The sequence below is a fragment of the Suncus etruscus genome, chromosome 1 (assembly GCF_024139225.1).
Source record: "Suncus etruscus isolate mSunEtr1 chromosome 1, mSunEtr1.pri.cur, whole genome shotgun sequence".
In the NCBI taxonomy this organism is placed as follows: Eukaryota; Metazoa; Chordata; class Mammalia; order Eulipotyphla; family Soricidae; genus Suncus; species Suncus etruscus.
Genome location: NC_064848.1, coordinates 131,879,101 through 131,902,096, shown reverse-complemented (window position 1 = coordinate 131,902,096; position 22,996 = coordinate 131,879,101). Strand labels below are relative to the sequence as shown.

General features: G+C 32.1%; 1 protein-coding gene across 1 annotated transcript in view; it reads left to right on the top strand.

Moving 5' to 3' along the window:
* Positions 1–22,996, top strand: part of SLC13A1 (solute carrier family 13 member 1) — a 77,017-nt gene that overhangs the window by 13,587 nt on the left and 40,434 nt on the right. The window contains exons 3-7 of the mRNA XM_049779257.1: positions 1,483–1,619; positions 3,963–4,150; positions 5,027–5,084; positions 5,166–5,214; positions 19,452–19,603. Of these exons, the coding sequence (XP_049635214.1) occupies positions 1,483–1,619; positions 3,963–4,150; positions 5,027–5,084; positions 5,166–5,214; positions 19,452–19,603 (584 nt within the window). The remainder of the gene's footprint in view (positions 1–1,482; positions 1,620–3,962; positions 4,151–5,026; positions 5,085–5,165; positions 5,215–19,451; positions 19,604–22,996) is intronic.

Genomic DNA, 22,996 nt, shown 5'->3' with positions numbered 1-22,996 from the left:
ATAAAGGGCAGAACATCATAATCTTGTGCACGAGATTTCTTGTGCCATTTTTTTTTAAATTTATTTAAACACCGTGATTACAAACAAGACTGTAGTTGGGCTTCAGTCACCAAAAAACACCCCTTTCACCAGTGCAACATTCCCACCACCAATGACCCCATCTCCCTCCTCCCACATATTTGCCTGTATTCAAAACAGGCATTCTATCTCTCCCATTTTTTAACATTGTCATGGTAGTTGTTAGTGTATTATTTCTGTGCCATGGATTTCTTTCTTTCTTTCTTTTGGCTCTTGGGCCACACCCGGCTGTGCTCAGGGGTTACTCCTGGCTGTCTGCTCAGAAATAGCTCCTGGCAGGCACGGGGGACCATATGGGACACCGGGATTCGAACCAACCACCTTTGGTCCTGGATCGGCTGCTTGCAAGGCAAACGCCGCTGTGCTATGTCTCCGGGCCCGCCATGGATTTCTTAATGTCAAATCTCATATCAATATCATAAAGTATAAGTTCATCACTCTGACAATGTACATTAATGTTTAAAGATTTTGAGAGGGCCTATAGAAAAAATATTCTACTATATCAAATGTTTGAACTCATTTGACCCCAAATGCACCTATATGGGACTGGAGTGGTAGCACAGTGGTAGGGCATTTGCCTAGCATACGACTGACTTAGAATGGACTGATGGACTGCGGTTCAATCCCCAGTGTCCCATATGGTCCCTCAAGCCAGGAGCGATTTCTGAGTGCAAAGTCAGGAGTAACCCTTGAGTATCACAGGGTGTGGCATCTATGTATGTTTGTGTGTGTGTGTGTGTGTGTGTGTGTGTAAGAGAGAGAGAGAGAGAGAGAGAGAGAGAGAGAGAGAGAGAGAGAGAGAGAGAGAGAGAGAGAGAGAGAGAGAGAGAAATATTATATCACCTATAGTCCCAGAGCCTGCCAGAAGTGATTCCTGATTGCAGAGCAAGTGATAATCCCTGAGCATCCCAGGTGTGGTCCAAAGACAAACAAACAAAAATGTATACTGGCTAGTCTTTATATATATATATATATATTTTTTTTTTTTTGGTTTTTGGTTTTTGGGCCACACCCGGTGACGCTCAGGGGTTACTCCTGGCTATGCGCTCAGAAGTCGCTCCTGGCTTGGGGGACCATATGGGACGCTGGGGGATCAAACCGCGGTCCGTCCTAGGCTAGTGCAGGCAAGGCAGGCACCTTACCTCCAGCTCCACCGCCCGGCCCCTAGTCTTTATATTTTTTAAAAAAATGCTACTTCTCTATAAGAAAAAAGTAAGTACTTTAAGTTAGTATTCTGATCATCTACGTTTATCGTATTAAAATAGACCAGGAAGTTGAAGGTTAAAGTTAACAGCACTGAAATAAAAGCATTGAAAGTTAAAAGTATTGAAATAATGCCTTTCTTGTACAATGTTACTTTTCATCTACAAGTATAAATAACCATTGGTTTAATTGTAATTTCAGGTGGCATCTGCTTATTTCAAAGATTTTCACCTACTGCTAATTGGAGTCATATGCTTAGCAACCTCAATAGAAAAGTGGAATTTGCACAAAAGAATTGCCCTAAGAATGGTGATGATGGTGGGTGTGAACCTAGAATGGCAAGTACTGTGTTTTCTGTTACAGGCTTTTGTTCCAAAAAGAACACTTTTGCGCAGAGCAAATAACTAAATAGCAACGTACAGCCAAGTGATCATCTGTATCACAGTGTAATTTGTGATTTTTTCTATGCAAATATGTAAGTGATATACTACTTACTTGAGCTGTAGGCAGAAAAAAAAATATTGTTTCCTTTCACTGTAGGTCTAAGTATGGGGAGAGTGGAGTGTGTACAACTCTCACTGGGAGTCAATGCTAAGGCAAACCTTGAGCTTCAACAGACAAGATTAATCTACCTCAGCATAAATTTCAATCATTTCTTATTTATTTGGCTGATTACACATTCAAAAATTTTTGAAGAGCATCTTTGATCATTAGCAAGAATATGAAGAACAAAGTCAAAAGACATTATTACTAACAAAATAAAAATGTGTACAGAAGAAATCATAAGTAAATTTTTTTCTGAATTAACCATTGAAAATGAAACAGAAAGTTTAAGAATATGAAATCTTTTGACTCTTTTCCAGACCCTCTGAAGTGAATGAGTGGACATTTATTTAAGGTCACACTGAGGTGACCTTAAGAACATTGTGTCATAAACATTTGGATAATGATACTATGCTTCAAGCCTTAGGTGGTTATTCCCTTTTCAGTTTTCTTAAAAATAAAATAAATGTACTGTATTCTATTGCATAATTTATTCGAGAACAAAAGTTCCCAGATTTATTTGGCTTATCACCACCTTTTCAGAAAAAAATGTTATACAGTGTTGTGAAAATCTATGCTTTTACGAAGAAAAACATTACAGTAGAATAAGCTCTGATTGCACCTTAGAATACTACAATCCCTTAGATAATTCTAACACTTCTTGGGAGGTAGTATTGCATACTTTGGAAAGAATGGTTCTAGAGTATTCATTACTTGTGGAGAAAATTGTTAAATTTAAGACGACTACTGAATACAACTGGTGTGGCTCCAAAATCACAAATAATAATGGACTTTGATAGAACACTAAAAAATGTTAGTTAATATTTTCTAGCATATAAGTACTCTGATTATTTCATTACTACCTTGAAATTTTTCTCTCTTACTTCTTGGGATACAATAGTAATAAGTCTCTTATCCTTGAACATTGCTCACCACCTCCAAAGGAAGGCCTTGCCCATGCACATGCACAGTAGATCTAGTCATATCTACTATACTCTAAGTAGCTTTTCCATTTAGAATTTTCATAACACAAAGTCTTTTGTTCCTCTCACTCAACCTTTACTTTCTTGGAAGATTTTATATCTTATCAATGTTAAAAGTGAAGATAATTTCAATTTTCTGAGTATTTCAGAATTGTTCAGAATCACTTCTTTTTAAAGATATATCTCAAGGGTTTTATTTTGTTCTTAACATTGAAAATATTCACCTACCTCAAAGTAAAATTGAATTGTAGTAAATTTCTTGTAGATATATTTTTAAAGACTTAGAAGAATCTAGAACTGATTCTACATAAAAAGAGGTGTTTGGGATGATTTCCTGAGACATTTTTATCAAAAGATCTATATTTTTTCCCCCATGTAACTGTGAAAGTTTTCTTGATGTTACTTAGAAACTTATAAACTTAGGTAATTTTATTTAAAGGAGAATAGTCATATAATATATAATTATATGTATAAATTATAATATGATATAATATGGTATGATATGATAAGATGTAATGCAATGTAATGTAATATAATTACAATTTAACAACTTCTTAACAACGGGCAAAAATATCATATTCAAGAGAGTATAAATAAAATCTTCAGGAAATTTTATAACCTCATTTAAATCATGATTTTAATCATTTTCTCTACTTAGCAAATATTGAGCTGGATCAGTGAATAAGTAAAATTAAAATGAATTAATAAATATTAACATCTCTTCTTGCCCCTGTGCCTCCTTGGCATATATACTAATAAACAGGGATCTGTGTAAAGAAAGTATGAGAGCCTAAATTCAAACATTAATTGTTTCTCACATCACTAGTATGTGAAGCTGTGTGTCATCTGTGAAAGGGCAAGGACAATTTTATAAACTTTTATCTCCACAAGCTTATTGTTTGCTTATAAATTTTATCATTTTTTCTGTTTTGGGAAAGAACATTATTATAGTTTCCCTGGAGATATATTTGGTAGGAATTCAACTCTTTCTTGTACCATTTTGGTTTGTACTTGTTCTCAGAACTCATCACCTTGGCTGAAACATCACCTTCTATATGTTTTGAAACTATTAATTTCCAACTTAGAGACAACATCCTTTATAATTAAATAATACAGGGAAAATTAATTTAGAGAGTTCTGTCAAACTCATTTCAGGTTAACATTGGGGTTCATGAGCAGTACTGCCTTCTTATCTATGTGGCTGAGCAACACCTCTACTGCTGCCATGGTGATGCCCATTGTGGAGGCTGTTGCACAGCAGATCATCAGTGCTGAAGCAGAGGTCGAGACTACTCAGATGGCTTATCTCAGTGGAGAAACCAACCATGGACTGGAGATTGATGGTATCAAATGTTGCTATGGTCATTGTGGGATCTAGTCATTTGGGAAATAAGCAAAACATATATTCCAATTATATTTTAATTAACTATGCATATGTTTGTATGTCTTAGGATGTGAAGTTAACTTTCTTTTTCCTATATTTCATAATATATTTGCAAAAATTCTTATGACTAATTTTACTGTTTTGTTTTGTCTTGTTTTGGGGTACATGTGTCTATACTTAGGGCTTGCTCCTTGATCTCCATTCAAAGATCTCTCCTGGTAGGGTCAATATACCACATGGGATACCAGGGATAAAACCCTGGTGAGTCACCTATAAGATAAGAGCTCTACCTACTGTATTCTCTCTCCAGGCCTCCCAATTTTTCTTTAAGTTAAAAGTGGTCAGGGGAGGACAATTCGGTGGTGGGAATTCCCCTGATTCAATGTTAATATGTACCTGGAATATTACTGTGAAAAATATGTAAGCCACTATGATTAAAATAAAAATTATATTAAAAAAAGTTGAACTTACATTCTCTGACAAAAGAGTCAGAATGACCTTCCTAGCCTCTAACCAATTTGAATAAAATTCTTTCTTTTTGATCTATATTAATAAACTTTCAATCTAAATATTAAGACTCAAATGCATCTATAAATCTTTAATTCTTACATTTTGTTTGGAATATATTACAATATTTTGTAAAAATATGTGGCTCTGATATACTGCTTTGAAACAATGAGAAATATATTTGTGTTTATAAAATTCCTTGTTTTAATTTATGTTATATTCAGTAGTTGGGTATAATTGTTTTTATTTCTACTAAGGCTTTTGTCTTTAAATATATCAGTTTAATAAACTTTTAACTCTCTAAAATATTTTTTGATTTACTTTACAGAAAGTGTTCATGGACATGAAACACATGAGAGCAAAGAGAAAACAAAACCAGTTCTGGGGTAAAGAATATTGATATTTGGATTAGAATTTTTCAAATTATGTTTTAATAAAATTATAAACTGGGTCAATTTATTTTTCAGATACAGTAATGATGGAGGAAAAGTTTCAAGAAAAATGGAGGTGGAAAAGGTATATTTAATTTGATTCTTTCTAAATAATTATGCATGAAATTATATCTGCAGTTAGATATGTGCATATAAATTTTATTATTTGATTTCTTGACTATAGTGAGTCTATAATAAATTACTGTTTGCCTATGTTAAAGCAGAGAATCTGATTAATAAATGTTCATGGATAAGTTGAAATCAACATCTGATTGAAAACATTCTAGATTCTTAAAATACGTTACATTATAATTGCCTCTTACAGATTCATAGTAATAAAAGTTTGCATTTATAATTTAAAGAACTATAATTCTAGTCTCAGAATATTAGTTCATTTTCTCATTTAAATCTTACTGATGTGATTCTCATGAAAAACATCATCATTTCTCCTGGTTATAACTTAAATCAAACTCTATTCCTGTAAGTATGAACCAGTTATCTTTAGTGTCACAATTGCACAAAGAAACAGTGCACAAGTCATAAGTTGCTTCTATCACAGGTGGGGTAGTTGTCTTAATCATTCTAGACATTAAAGGAATAAAGAAGACTCCTCTGAGCTATCACATAGAATTCATTTTTTTCCAAAATAATTCAATATGAAAATACTATTTTCTGTAATATGGGAAGCAATGTATCTCAATATCAGTAACAAAGGAGTACGCTTAGAAACATTCCTATATTATCCATGGCATTAACAATAGGAAAGTAAGACATATATTTCTTACTAAGGCTCTAAAATATTAGCATGTAACTGTATAAGAAAGAGAAAACTCTTAAAATTAACAGAAATCTTCAAGGAAATATGGTTCTACGTAAGAAAAAGTGAATAACAAAAAATGCTTAAATATTAACTATAAAAGTTTTGAGGTTTTTAAAGATACAGTGAAATATATAATTATGAAAAATGTTATTATCTTTACATATAAAAAAACTTTAAAATAAAATCAAAATCATATATAGAGAGACGATTATGAAAATCATTACAAAAACTGAAAAAAATAATATATTTGAATTGTAACGTAATTGTGGACATCTTTAGAAAATCTGAAAAACATCTATAACAACAACGTTTTCTGGCGTGCTTTCTAAGATTTAAGTAAGGCTCTTCAAAGTAATTTGAGATCCAATTCTACTTACATTACAGTCTATTGATGAAAGACCTCCCTAAGTACACAACTCAAAATCCACCATGGAAATTAAAATTTTTGTTTGTTTTTCGGCCACATCCAGCAATACTCAGGGGTTACTCCTGGCCATGTGCTCAGAAATCGCTCCTTGTGTGAGGGACCATATGGGATGCTGGGGGATAGAAGCGCGGTCCATCATAGGTCCACGCATGCAACGCAAATACCCTACTGCTTGCACCACCGATCCGGTGAACCCAATTAATTTATCCTGGGCATATTGTAGGAGAGGAAACATGATATAATAAGATTTGAGTCTAGAAGGAGAATAATACGTATGATTAGAGAATTTTCAACTACATATTACATAATTACATAAATTACTAAATGACATAATTTTAAACTACTAGGATCACATGTCCATGTCCATTCCTTGTCACATTATATTACCTAACTTGGACTAGGTCATGAATAAATGTGTATTTCTATTAATGATGCAAGTGGAAAAGGAAGAGGTAGTCTAATCAGAGAATGCAATGACATTAAATATTCAAGTATGTAGAAAATGTTTGGATAGGTGGGACCAGGTTTAATATAGCTGCTCCTGTTTTAGTTGAACAGCTAAGATGAAAATAATTTAGTTGATTTTAGGGGAAACTGAGATCTTTAAAAAGGTGATACATTAAAAATCCTGCCCTTGAAATGCACTATGGTAACAATGTGATGGTCAGATGCTGTGAATGTAGATGGACTATTTGAGTAATAGACTTTAGAGATAAAAAGAAGTGTAGAATATGTTGTATGGGGATATATGGGGTTAGTTATGATGCCACTGATATAGAAAACAGGAGGATAGAATAAGTTCTTAATGGAGAAAACCAAGATAATTTGGGTTAATTTTAAACAATAGATATCAATGACTGAAAGTTTAGGAGATGAGCGTGAGACTATTGAGTCTTGCTGGCCTTTATAACCCAATGACTAAAAGTTCAATAGCATGTAAAAGAAAAACTAAGGGTAACTATTTACTTAACAAACACATTCTTTATGAGAGATAACAAAAAGTTATGTTATAAATGGTATTTTGAAATAGGTTTTGACTTTTACTAATTATAAGTTACTTCTCTAGAATCAACAAATTGTATATTTGGTGTTCTGATTATAATAAATTGCTCCTTTGGTTTGCCAAGTTTCTACAAGTTAAATTAAGACTAAATAATCTTGTGAAGTAAATTGTATCTGTTTAATGTAGAAATGAGGCAGAAGGAATATTTATACTCATAATGTTTTGGACTTTGATCTATTTCATGAGTTAGGTAGGCCAATATGTTGAGTTAAAATAAATCCTATGTGCATTGAATTTGAATTTCAAATCATAAAAAATTAAAATGCTATTTCCTATGAAGTGAACATTTTCGATTTCAAAGAAGAGGGAAAATATAAAAAATATGTTGTCTTGTAAATTATATTTTTTCCATATTCTAGCTAAAATTGTTTACATATACAATCAAATCAATCTCAGACAATTGATTAGCATTGAATTTTTCAAAGTTTATTCTGATCTCATGCTTTAGAATTTTTATTTCATATTTAAATGCAAAAACATATACATTGATCATAGGAATCTTAGAAGTATAGCAAAAGTTTCCATTAGGTAGAAAAAATTAGTAATTACCGAATAAAATTTAAATTTAGTGATTTTAGTAATATTAAAATATATACATTAATATTTGAAAGTTATTATCTTCTCAATGAGGTTTACTTTTACCACGTATTTGATTGTAGTCAATATATTCTTTTACCAGATCTCCCAAAATTGTCCTACTTTCTCTAAAGACATAGCATAATCATACAAATTATATATTTTTATTTTATTTAATTTATTTTTTCCACTAAAATTTAAGAATCTACTAGAAATGGTGCCAAACAGATAACGAAGTGGTAGGGATTTGCCTTGCACCTGGCTAACCTAGGACAGACCTTCTTTGATCCCAGTCTCATATGGTCCCCAAGCCAGGAGTGATTTCTGAGTGCATAGACAGGAGTAACCTCTGAGCATATGGCGCAAAGAAAAAAAAAAATCCAAAATAAAAAATTTATTTTGGGGGAGTATGAATGGCTTTTTATCCATTTGCTCATTTATCTCAAAAGTTTAAAACAATAGTTATTATAATGTAAACTTTTATAAATAATTAAGTAAAAGTTTCTCAGTTAAATTTATATTATGTAACTAATTCTGGGTATGAAGTCTAATATGAAAAGAAGCAAAGTAATAAATGTTTAAAAGTAAAAATTAGGTTCAAACTAATTTCTCCAGGTTTATTGAAGTTTAATTGCTGTACATTATATAAATTTAAGTTGTACAACACATTGAATTTATACATAAATATTGCAAAATAATCATTATTATAACATTTTAATACTTCCTCTGGATAACATGACTAAAATAATTTTTTTATTTTTTATTGAGACAAATGTGAATTACAAGTCTTTCACAGTTGTATTTCAAGCACATAGTGACAGTGAATTAGGGCCATTCCCACCACTAATGTTGACCTCCCTCTACCATCCCATAACTCCACCCTTCACCCTCTGGACTGCTAGTGTAACAGGTCCACTTTGTGTTTAGCTTATTATAGTTTACATTTCATAATTTTATTGTCATTGACCTTTGCTTGGGTATTTAGAACTGACCTTATTTTTTTTTCTTTTTTGAGCTGACCTTTTTCTTTTCCACTCAATGCTCCTGAGATCACTTGGCCCCAGGGTCCCATCTACTTTTTTTCTCAATTTGTAGGAAGAAACTGAAATATGAGGCAGAACAAAATAATTCATATTCCAAGGTTCTATAAAAAAAGGCAGAAGCCCATATCTAGAAGCTATAAACAAAATTAAAAGAAGAAAAAAATAGGGACAGATATGGCAAGTTTTTGTTTTGTGTTGTTTTGTTTTTTTGTATAGGCACAGTAAACATTGGGCAAATTAGAAAGGAAATTCCCTTTGCCTAAGAGATATAGGGTGTCTCTACCCATGAAGCATACTGTCATAAGACCGACTACAGGCCCCTGGCATGTTAGTTGTCAAACCCCAAGGTCTTTCTTTAACATGACCAATATTTATTTTTATAAGTTAGGAAGGTAAAATAACTTAGCAACTTTTAAGCATATAGTATTATTAAATAACTAATTCTCAAATTATATTTGTTTATTAATAAATGTGATTTTATATTCAAATTTAATTCTCTTGAGTTCTAAGAAATTGCTTATTCATCTTATAACCACAAGATCTAAGTTCTAAGTTCTACTACCCTTCAACCAACCAATGACAATAATAGAAAGAGAAAAACAATGCCTGTCTCAAAGACAGGTAGGGGATGAGGGAGGAAGGAAATGGCGGGAAAGTTGTACTGGTGGAGGGGATGTCATTTATGGGTAAAACCCAATTAGAAACATGTTTATGTTATGATGCTTAAGTAAAGAAATTATATACTAAAATAGAAAAGCACTAATATTATTCAAAGTAATGCCCCAGATTTATACATAAATTTGTCCAATTTCTAAATCTTCAGGCATCTTTAAATAAAGAAATTGATTAGCATTCAGCTTATAATAGAAGGTCTAAGCTAATTGTTTTCTATTTAACTTTTGTAATTCATAGCCCACCAAAGAGTAAAAATAGTCCAAAAAGAATTTTCTCAAGCAAGTTGAATTGTGCTTTTAGTTAGTCATTTAATATGACAGTGAAAATCCTTACTGAAAATCAAATTCTTTAAGACAACTCTAATGTTCTGCATATATTCAAGGAAACATAATAGCAAATATGATTCATAAAATCAGGAACTACGAATATAATTTTGGCAATTAAGTGGTTATCAATTCTGGAACATATGGAACCAGGTTAGAAGAAAAATAAATTACCCTAATATCTTAAAATTCTGACAAGAATTCTCTGAAAAAGACTTGGTCCACGGCAGTAGTTGATGACATAAATTCACTTATAAATAATAATTTATTTTGGACCGGAGAGATAGCTCAAAGAGTTGAATGCATACTTTGATAGCTGAAAGCACACTTGGGCTGGATCCCTGGTATCCTTTGGTTCCGCAAGAACCACCAGGAGGCTCTCCAAGCAGGGCTAGTTGCAGCTCCTGCACACCATCCAAAACGAAATAATTAGTTTAACATTCATTGTCAAGAAGAAATCACAAAAAAAACCTTAATCATGACCTTATTTAATATTTCCTTTTTTATTGTAGCCAAAGCCCATACTCAACTATGAATATATATAGCACATTTCCTCAAAACATTTTAATGCTCAAGATAGTTGTTGTTATCTTCTTCTATCATATATATCTTTTATTTTTGGATTAAAGTAGTTGTTTTTACATTTTATGTTATATATTATCTAGAAAATAACATAAACTCAAACATGTTGGCAGCATCTGAATTTTCATTTAATTGTACAGTAAACTTCCCTCACTATATAATTTATTCTAAGTCTGTGTTTCGCTTCTTAAAATTTTCAGCAATGCTATTCTATGGATCTTCCAATGATACTTCCTAACAAGGAAAAGGATTTATTGTGCCTATATTTATATGAGCTTTCTTTAGACTGATGTCTATCTGAAATTTTTCTGTCCTTTCATTTTCTTTTCTTTTTTTAAATAATATATTTATTTAAGCACCATGATTACAAACATGTTTGTAGTTGGGTTTCAGTCATAAAAAAAACCACACCCCTTCACCAGTGCAACCTTCCCACCACCAATGCCGCTATCTCCCTCAATAATTTTTTGTCCTAATTCTTTAGATGTGTCTTTTGTAAAATAATTTTATACAGGTTGAATTTTTTGCCTAATTAAGTACATTTAAATTTTATACAGTTGTATAAATTTAGAATTATTTTTACTGTCAGATTTATACTTTCTATCTTTTTTCCTTAATTCTTTTGTATTCTTTTTAATTTTTGTTTTAAATAAACATATATTGATATTGTGTGTTCTATTTCTATTATTTTAGCAATTCTGATTGTGTATATTCATCGAATAAGGCTGTCAAAGTAACACAGATGGTGTTTTATGCAATAGAAATGTATTTTCTTAGCATTCTTCAGGTTAGCTATGATTAGATCACAGTGCTAAATGGCTCGTTTATTTCTAGTAGGGCCTCTTTTCCTGGCTTGTAGTCAATTTGCCTTTTCAATGTGTCTCTACAACAACATGTACTTTCCTTGGTGTAAAGCAGCTTTTCATCCTATGACTTCATTTTGTCTTTATTATCTTTGCAGTCTTTAAATCATATGTAGTCACACCAGGCATATTGTTTTAACATAAGAATTGGGGTATGTGGGGCCAGAGCGGTGGCACAAGTGGTAGGGCATTTGCTTTACTTGCAGCTAACTTAGGACAGACTGTGGTTCGATCCCCCAGCGTCCTTTATGGTCCCCCAAGCCAGGGGGACCATTAAAAAGAGTGCATAGTCAGGAGTAACCCCTGAGCGTTACCATAGCTCAAAAACAAACCAAAAGAAAAATTGGGGAATGTAAAACTTTTTTAAATCTAAAAAGTATCTATATATTGCTGTTTTCCTTAACAGGTACAATTGTACAACAATAGTACAGATCACAGAAGCAAGATCATTCCTTCCTATTTCATGCTATTTCACCATTTTTCAGTTCTAGTCATTATTTGCTTATTGTTATGTAATTTTACCTATAAAGCCAATTCATATTAGAGATATATTTTAAATTTTTGCTCACTGTTGCTTCTATTTTTCATCTTTCTGTCTGAATATGTCTTTTGAATATATTTCAAAATGTGAATATAATTATAAATATTTTATAAATATAAAGCGAATATATTTCAAAGAGTGCCTTCCAATAGTAAAATGTTTTGTTTTATATAATGGTCTTTATTTTCCTATTCCTAAAATATATTTTTCTAAACATCAAGCTACAAATTTGTCATTATTTTTTCTTTGAAAATTGAGATATGGATTTACTTCCCATTTATTTTTACTATTGAGAAGTTAACTAACCTGTTTACCTGAAAATAAGACAGTGTCTTAAATTAATTTTTGCTCGCAAAGATGTGCTAGGTCTTATCTTTCCATAAAGAAGAATATGGTACGCATTTATTGTTAAATGAAAATAAAGCAAATTTATTACCTGTAACAGTATGATAGTTGTCAACACAAACCAGACAAACTGAATTCTACAGCCCTAGCAACCAGTTTATGGTAAATTAATTTTCTTTCCAAGACAGAGCCTAAAGGGGGCTTATTTTCAGGGGATGCCTTATATTTCACCCAGAAAGAAAATTATAAGTAGGTCTTATTTTCAGAGGATACTTACTTTTGAGAAACACAATAGCTATCAGTTCAATTACTATTCCTTCAGAGAAACTATATTATTTTCTCTGGTTACTTTGAAAATGAAAATGTGTATGTGTTTGTGTGGCCAATATATGTGTGAAATCTATGTATTGGTATTTTCCAGCAATTCTTGACATTTCTTAGCAATTATTTCCTCTGATTTTTAGTTAAATAAATCTTATATCCTTCAATATATTACTTATGATTATTCTTTCTGTGAATTGCTAGGGCCCATCTGAGTAACTTTATAGATCTATCTTCAGTTCATTAATTCTTTCTTCAGCTATGCCTTGGATTTCAGTTGTCTACAAGAGTTTTCAATCATATTATTGTTCTTCTAACACACAGAACACCAACTTGATAACATAAAACATATTCAAATTATTTAAGTGTTCACAGAAAATAGTATGTTTCCCTTAAGTCAGATGACATTTTCTTATTTTCTATTTATACTAAAGGATCTGGTGATTTGTGAGTATTTTTCAATATAATTTGCCATTGTGAGTAGGTTGTTGGCATCTTTTATCTCTATCTTTCCTTGCAAAAGAACCTCAATCCTTAGATTAAAAATACCTAATTATTAATTAATATTTTCATGTTTATTTAGTATCAAGGCAAATTCTTGACGTCTATGTAAGTTTTATATATTGTGTTTAAAGATATTTAAAAAAAGTTGTTTAAAATAGCATGTTAGGGCTGAAGAGATAGCACAGTGGTAGGGCATTTGCCTTGCAGACAGCCAAACCAGGACAGACTTGGGTTTGATTCCTGGCATCTTATAAGGTCCCCTGAGCCTGCCAGGAAAGATTTCTGAGCACAGAGCCAGGAGCAACCCCTGAGCACTGCCAGATGTGACACCCTCCAGAAAACAAACAAACAAAACAAAAAAAAATAGCATTTTAACTAGAAATTTGACTTATGTAAATGGAAACAGAAATTGCTATATTATTTATTTTGTTTTAGTAATTTTTGACATCATAAAATAACCAATTCATTCCCAATGACATATATAGTTTTTTTTTTTGTTTGATTTGTGCTCTTCACTAAGAAATTAAAATGGAGGTGATGGAAGTTGACACTGGTGGTAATATTGATGTTAAAATGGAAGTTCCTTAATTTTTAGGATAATTACATTTTGAATATTATCCTGGGTTTAATTATAATCTTCCAAGATTACTGAAAGAGTCTTACTATGAATCCTCAGATCTTAAGTGCTTAAAGTTTAAATATCTTTCCATTTATCAAACTATTACTGCATAATATAATATCCCAAGTTCAAAGCATATAATACATATATCAGGACTCTTCAACAGACCTTCATGAAACATTCATATATAAATTGTAAAATATATCTCTTATTACATTTCTGTGTTGTCAATTCTGTATTGTTTTTATCATAAGTTTTAAATATGTAAATAATTTTTTTTTTTTTGGTTTTTGGGTCACACCCGGCGGTACTCAGGGGTTACTCCTGGCTGTCTGCTCAGAAATAGCTCCTGGCAGGCACGGGGGACCATATGGGACACCGGGATTTGAACCAACCACCTTTGGTCCTGGATCGGCTGCTTGCAAGGCAAACGCCGCTGTGCTATCTCTCCGGGCCCTAAATAATTTTTTAGACCTCACCCTAACCCCTCCACCCCAACCCTATTCTTCACCAAGTCTCCTAAATATGTAAATAATTTTATCATGAAAAAAGTTAAAGCCATAAACACAATATGGAAAGGTTGATTTAACTAAATCTAAAAGGGGTAATCTGTTATTCTTGTATTCAAACACATATAAACTCAATATGCAGAGAACAAAGGATACAGAGATCACTACCAGCCCTTACACATTCATGGAGAACTTTATTTAAACCAATGAATTTGTGAGCATTAAGTTCAAGATCAACCTACATATTAATAATTTTAATGGTGGATTATTAATTTTAAAAGGGAAATACTGAATTTACTGCTAAGATAGCAGTTTTAATTTGCCATTTACCCCCATTATATCCTAAATCTCCATTAAATTTAAGTCAAGATTTTATAAATAAATGTGAGGTGGGAAATGACAAAAATATTTTTAGAAGCTGGAAAGTAAAAAAGTAGATAAGAAAAATACTTAGTGGCCCCACAAGGCCATAAATCTTTGTAAATAATAAAATAAATTAATAAGCAATTCAATTTATATAACAGTATCATTTAAAGCTTCTTTTAAGAAGGGTTAAGTATAGAATTGCTTATGAAGGATTTACATATCTAATTTGTTTTCCAAATATACATGGATACAACTGTTCCTCCTCTAATAACACGCTTTAGACATGGTAAAACAGAAAGAAGGGAGAACCAGGCACAGATCAGAGTTAAGGGGAAGGTGTCACGATTGATATGCTTAATATCGAGAATCCTGTCTTTTATCTGAAATCCCCTGCAGCCAAGTATATATCCCATCACAGTCTTCAAACCAGTGGGGTTTTTTTTTTCATGGTGAATGCAATGAGCATAAGAAAAAGGACAAAAATATATAGTATTGGTTTTCTTCACCAAAAGTCGCAGACAGGTGGTATTCAAGTGAAGCCTACTATAACAACAAATCTCAAAGCATATGCACACAGTTCTCACCTGGTTCACTTCTTATATATCAACCAAGAGCTATGAAGTCCTGAGCATCTGAAGAGAGCCTCAGGCATGAAAGATACAGTCCTAAAAAACTAGAAGAAAACAGAACTTGCAGGAGACTGAGACTGTGCAAGAAGATGAAAGAATACGCAAAGAAACTGTTGTTAATATATTCAGAGGGATAAACAAAGAAATTGCACTCATGAAATATAAATTGCATTATAAAATAACTAGAAGATAAAATATAAATAAAATATAAAATAATCATATGAAAATATAAACACAGAAAATTTAATAGGAAAAATAAAAACAAGATAGGACAATATTAGTTCAGAAAAATAATAGTGGAATTATATAAAACATTCAAGAAAATTTCCATAATGGAAAATACTTCTTGTGACTAAAAGTCTCTTTGGGCTCCAGAAATAGATAAAATAGGTTCACATAGTGAAGGTCATTGAAATTTCAGAATACCATAGAAGAAAAAACCCAGGAGTTTTGAAAAGGTGTGTATGTGGGGGAAAGCGGGGTTGCTTTAAAAGATAATGTGAACATCTGTTGATTTCCTTCAACAAAATTAGAAATTCAGAGAAATACAAAATGTCTTCTGTTTCACATTTTTTCCATCTGCAGCCAATATCCATTCACTCTATCAATAAACTGAGAGAGTTAACATATTATAGCATTTTCCAATTTATATTTAGAAGAGGAAGACCATGGAAAAGATGTCTCCAAACAATAAAATCAGTAAACTACTTGATTCTGATAGGATATTATTGTGTTTGATTGCTCTGAGGGAAAATTTAAATAACTACAGAATATGTAGTTGATTTTATGGTAAGTACTTAGAAAACTAACCATATAAGAAGGGGTATAGATATTCACAACTGCAGAGAAGAGCTGGTGAGTTATTCAAAACAGAGAGAGTAATATAGTCCATTGATCAACTATTAATGGGTCTCTAGGCTGCATTTTTAACATTGATCTCTGCTGTAAACAAAATTACAAAATATTTATATTGTGCAAAAGATATAGTTGAAAAGTATTTAAACATTTAATAGATCAGATTCAAACGATAATTTATCATTATCTAACATAATGGAAGTTACACTGAAATACCTAAAACTCAAAATATGCTTCCATATGAATATTACTAATGTTAAGTGCAAACAAATTACCAAAAATATCTGTTTCTTCAATTGTCTTTGACAAGTAAAAGTATATAGCATGATCCATTTTGTGAAATTAACTTTGCATGACTTTTGAAATATAGCACTTTCATAACATATTTAATTAGCAAATTATTTGTATAACCCTGTGGAGACCTCTGGATTAGTTAGCAGTAATTCATTTTAGCACCCTAGATTGGAAAAGTGTATGTAACATGCCCTAAGAATCTGTAATTACTACCACCAGATGGCAATAGTGAGTTTTATCAGGCTCTGCAAGATTTTTTTGTTACTGTGTTTTGTTTTGGGGCCACACCAGGTTTGCTGAGGATTTACTCCTAGCTCTGTGCTCAAAGATCATTCCTAGAGGATTTTGGGGGTACTAAAGGGGTGTTGGTTGACTGCATCTGTTTCTCTGCTCTAAGGTTCTGTTCTAAAAAGGTCCTTTGATACCACCTGTGTGATAATTTGTGATTGTGATTTTAGTCGTGACCAGACAAAATTTCTACATTTACTTGGTAGAAATGTTGTGAGTGCCATTCATTGTGGCTTGTTTTGGGGTGAAATAAGGAAGCATGACAGAAATGGTATTGAATGAAGACATAAAAGCTTATGGTTGCTATAGTAAAGGCAGCATGAACCAAAATATAATGAAATCAAGAAGTCTTAAAGCTCACATAAGCAATGTTTTATAAGACAAAATGATTTTGGAAAAACCACCGAGTAAGAAATCAAATACAATGATTCTTATTTTAATTCTGTAGTGACTAGATATGCCACCTTTTGTTCTCTCAACTATTTTGAAAAATCTGGCATTCATATCAAGGAGGCAGAAGATACCTCATCTCCCATAGTAATAACTTTGACACATTTCATATCTGTCTTACTTTTAGGTACTTAAATGTGTCTAGATGTTTTACTTTTGTTAATTAAATTTTCTGTATTTTTAATTTTATAAAATCTCTAGTCATAGAATTTAAAGACTTTTCCATTCTTATTCACAATTTATCAGTTTGATAACTTCTTTCACACCTTATTAGGTACTGCAGGCCCTGACTGTTCTCAACCTCACCCTTTTAATCACTTTACTCCCTCAGGCTTGTAAGTTCTTTAAAATTGTTCTTTTTTCCCTCCCTCTCTGAAACATTTATATAAGAAAAACCAACTCACTGTGTGAATGCATGAATTATGTGCATGCTCCCGTCCCTCCAACACACACCATTAATTCCTCTTCCACATTTGGATACATGTACTTATTAGTCATGGTATACTTTTTTTATACTATCCTTTTTTATATCTTACAGATGAGTGTAATCATTCTATCATTTTTTTCTCTGACTCATTTCACTCAGCATAGTACTCTCTATATCCATTCATGTATAAGCAAATTTTTATTTATTTATTTTTCTCTTGATTTTTTTATATATTAAAAAAATCCTTCACTAGTGCAACATTCCCATTGGAATGGGATGGGAATCTAGTCATGATATACTTACTTAAGAAAGTTTGCATGGGCTTAGCCCTGATCCAGAGGTCATCAGCTTAATTTCTCTCCCAAATTGCTGTTTCAAGGCCTTCTGCATTGGGCAAAAGATCAATTTGCTGGAGACCCTCCCTCTCTTCATTATGCAGTTTCTGTACCAGTGGTTGCTTTTTAAAAGCTTCATTTTCCTGTTCTTTGCTTTCCACATTGGTCCTTCCTTTACATCATCAGTATTTACCCCTTACTTAATCATCATTTCTTCAGTGATTTTAACCTAGCAATCACATGATCTGAGCAACAATATTAAAGCTGAACATATAGTCTAACTCTTACCCAATAGAAAACATACATGGTATATCCTATACTCCATCCCACCTCCTATAAATTTCTACTAAACTCTGATATATTTCTGATGCTATTTACTATAGAATTTGAATTTACATAAAATTTGCAATATATGGCAAAAGTGCTCTATTTACATAAATACTAATTTATGTGTAGTAGTATATCTTGAAAGCTTTTAGGGAAAATATCTGGGATATCCATACAAGGTTTAATGAATGACAAATATTTTGATATATTTTTTCTTTTTAATTTTTTCTTATTTTGATTTTTAATTTTATGCACTTTCATTTAATTCATTGTTTAAAATATATTGTATATACTCTCAGTTAAACTTTTGTATGAAATGTTTTTCTTTGTTGTTTTAATATGATAATAAAATTATAGCTTTTGCATATTTAAGTTTATGTTATTATAAATGTAACAGAACTCAAAACATCATTTTATTATTTGAAATGTTTTGTATTAAAATAATTAATATTTAGTACCCAATTTTAGTTGCTACTTTGAAAAATTCACAAGAACTTTCAAATTTATTTTTATTCATTTATGTATGTATTTATTTTAATGTATCATTTATTTTTGAAATTGCTCAGTGTAACTTTTATTCTATGGAAATTAATCCTATAGAGGAAATATAAGAAAAAAAGGCATCAGTACCTCAATCTACTTGAGATAAAAAAAAATGGATACCCCTGAGGGATAACCTTTAAGTTAATTAGAAAGTAAGAGGCCAATTTCAGTACTTGGTGCTGCCATTCTAAATGCCATTGCCACAGCCATGATAGTTTTAGTGACTAGGACTTTTATCCTTATCATGATTTCTCAAAAAAGATCTTTTGCTGCCAGTGTAAAAGAGTGCATGCTTATCTATGTGGAACAGAGGATAATTTTTGACTCTATATATCTTAAACACTTATAGTTTCTTATTTTTAATATTTCAGTAGGTTGTATCTGAAATGGGTAAAAATTGGTGTGCAGAGACCATTAAGAAAAGGCTATTACAGTGACCCAAATTTTTTCACCAAGCTGATAGCCCTAAAAATGAGAAAGCTCAGCAGTGTCCAGATATTTACATATTTTGGGTATGTTAAGAAAATATATAAACATAGTTACTGCTTGTAATGCAATATATAGGTCTGATCTCATAGGAACTTTTATCCCCTCTAGAATTTAGGTACAGGGACTAAATACCGAACAAAGAAGGACCACATGATGTGTAAGCTGATGTGTCTGAGTATAGCTTATTCTTCTACCATTGGTGGACTAATAACCATCACTGGAACCTCCACCAACTTGATCTTTGCCGAGCATTTCAATGCGTAAGTAAAATCATTGTATTGTTGAATTAATAAATGGATAGCATACAACTTGCTTGACTTTCTCTTACTTGATTCAGTGAATCCAAAGACAGACCATGTTGCACTAACAAACTCTCCTCTATTCCCTATCCGAGCATTCTCTTCACTGAGAATTAAATATTTGGGACTTATTTTAAAATTGATAGATGCATTCAGATTGATCAGATTAGTTCATAATAGACGACTTCACAGGGTTGAGAGATAATATAGCGAGAAGGCTCTTGCCTTGCACATTGCAGATCTGAGTATGATCCTGATATTCCATATGATCAAACACCTACCAGGAATGATCCATGGGCTCAGAGTCAGGAGCAATTCTTGAACATTAGTGGGTGTGATGCCTCCCACCCCCCAAAAAGAAATAACTCCATTTTGACCACTCTAATAGAACAGGAAAGACAGTTTTAATTATAATAATTCGGGGGTCGGAGCAATAGTACGGCATTTGCCTCGCATGCAGCTGACCTGGATTAGATCCCCAACATCCCATTCCCCCACCCAACCCCCAGCCTGCCAGGAGTAATTTCTAAGCACAAAGCCAGGAAGGAATAAACCCTGAGCACCACCAGGTGTGGTATACCGCTAGGTGTGCCCCTAAAAACATAAAACTGCAGGGTATGTAATGAACTACAATAAAATGGGATTATTTGGCTAAAACAATTTATGTATTTTGATAACAGACATTAAACTAGAATAATGAGTGCATGAAAAAAAATTTTAATTACAGAAGACTTAGCTTCAAAATTAAAAAAAAACAAACTACAGAATTGAGCCATTAGGATAAATGGCAGCAATAACGTGTTCCAGAGACAGACATAAGACTCTAAACATAATTACTAGATATTCTCAGTCACCCATATTGAGTTTGCATTGATCTTTGTTGTCTTCTTTTTTACTTTTTAAAATTTTATTAAAGAGCATTGTCTTATTAATAATTAAGTTATAGATTTATAAGGTTCTAGCACTAGATCAATTTGCTGGAGACTCTCCCTTCTCTTCATTGTGTAGTTTCTGTACTGTGTAGGTTCTAGCACTAGTCTCACTACCAGTATCAACTTCCTTCCACCCGTGTTTCCTAAGTCCCTCCCATCCCCAGCCTGCAACCTTGAGAGGCTTTTTTTTGGGGGGGGAGGGGGACGGACATCTGTGGCATTCAGGGGTTACTCCTGCCTCTGTGCTCAAAAATTCTTTCTGGTATACTCAGAGGACCATATGGGTTGCCAAGGGTTGTAAAATCACCCCAGGTGCCATATTTCAATCCTGGGTGATCGAGTCTGAATCAGAGTCACTCAATAAATAATCCAACCCAGGCTGAGGATGAAACACTTGTAGTCTGTTAATCTTCTATCTTGTATAAATCACATAGCTGCCTGCCAGAACTGCTGTTTTTATTAGTAAAGAGATCCCTCCCAGATGGGGAAAGAAAAACAAAGTAAGGGGTAGATAGCTCAGGCTATTCTGAGCCTATATGACCCAGGTTTACATAAAAGACTATCTTTATTTTGAGTAAAACCAAGTTGTAAACAAACAGATACAAAGAAACCAGGAATAATTTTTGTTTGGGGGGAAACACGGTATAATTTAACAACTGCCCCTTTCTGTTCAAAAAACAAAAGTAGTGTTCTTAATTGTTCTCTGCAGGAGACAAAAACTCCAGATCAGAACTTATAAAACTCTTTGCTATTTTGCAAAAGGCAGAGTAAAAGTTGGCTGTAATAACATCAAAGTTTAAATTGTATATATCATCCTCAAAACAATCAGCTTTTTTCATAATTTTTCATATGTCATACATGTTATGAAATTTTTTTATTGACTTCTCTGAACATAAACATTAGAACCTTCCTGCAGATACACCTAATTTAAAAATTCTTAAATATTCTTACACCAAGCAGTGTAATACAAGTCTACAAAATTTGAGTTCCTTTTCATAAACTTCTCTAAACAAAAATCACAAGAAAATTTCTGCAAATATATATATATATTATATACAGTTTGAAAATAAGTTTGCTAAACATTCTTATAATGAGCACACTGTAATAGTCTATTGTATCCAAGTTCCTTTTCCATCTACTTCTGTGGATAAAGCCATTAGAACATTTTTGCAGACATAATTTGAGAATAAGTTTCTACAGAGTATACACAATCAAATATCATAGCAATTGGAAAACATTCACTAGGATAGCTGAGAATTTTTAAAACTAACAACATTATGCATTTCAAACCTGGTCAGTCATATTCAAGGCAAATGACCTCCCCACACTGCTCCTCACTCCAGCACCAACAGACGTTTATTTTAAAATTTATTCTAAGTTTTCTTTCACAGACTATCAACCAACATTTTTTAAACCATTTCCTTGACTCATTGAATGTTAGTCCCTTTTCATTGACAGATTGAAGAAATTGTAACACTGAACAAAATATTTCAGTAACTACTTTCACTAATTGCCTAATATTCTGTAATTTTTATGGGAATGTACCAAAAAATGCTTACATTTACTTTGAAATTTATTTCTTCTCTTGAAAAGATTGACTTAACATCATAAATTATACGCAATTTGAACAGAAGTATATGAAATCTAGTGTGTCTTGATAGAAAATGTTTAGAAAGAAGTAAAACATCTTTACTTTAGATAAACTATACTTTAAATCATCTTTATATATCACTGTCATATTACGGGATTATGTTATGTGGCACAATATAATATTTAATGTATATAAGTTGATCAAGCCCAATATATGTCATTTAACTTCTCTCTATATATTTCATAAATATTTAATTCATCAATGTCTGACCCTAAGAATTCAAAAGTAACAATTGAATAAAATACATGAATCTTATTGGAAAAAAATTCAGAAACTTGAGACAACAGAAAAAAATAAAAGACCTTTATTTTTTACCCATATATTTGGAGCTGGAGAGATAATCAGTTTTATTTCCAGATTTACTATCAGAATGCTGCTTTTTCATTATTATATTTTTACTACCATAATTTCTCTTAGAGCTACTTGCCGTATGTTTGAGCAGTATCAATTATCATCTTTTACAATGACATCTTGGGTTTTTCCCAGTTTCAAAAGCATACATGAAGCCTAGGAGCCAACAATTTCCTGTGTTTAATTGATATTCTGGAAAAGGTACCTGCTTAAAAACAAATAATGACAATTAGAAATCTAATAACACAATTGAAGGCCTTTTATTGACTTAGGTATGTAAAATATGTGTACATGCCATATATGTTGTTCTCTTTTTTCACAATAAATAAGAATAATACATTCTGAGAAAGCTAAGAAATATACAGGCCTCCATTTATTTATGTATCAAACCAAACAATATTTGCTGGGGAATGATAATGT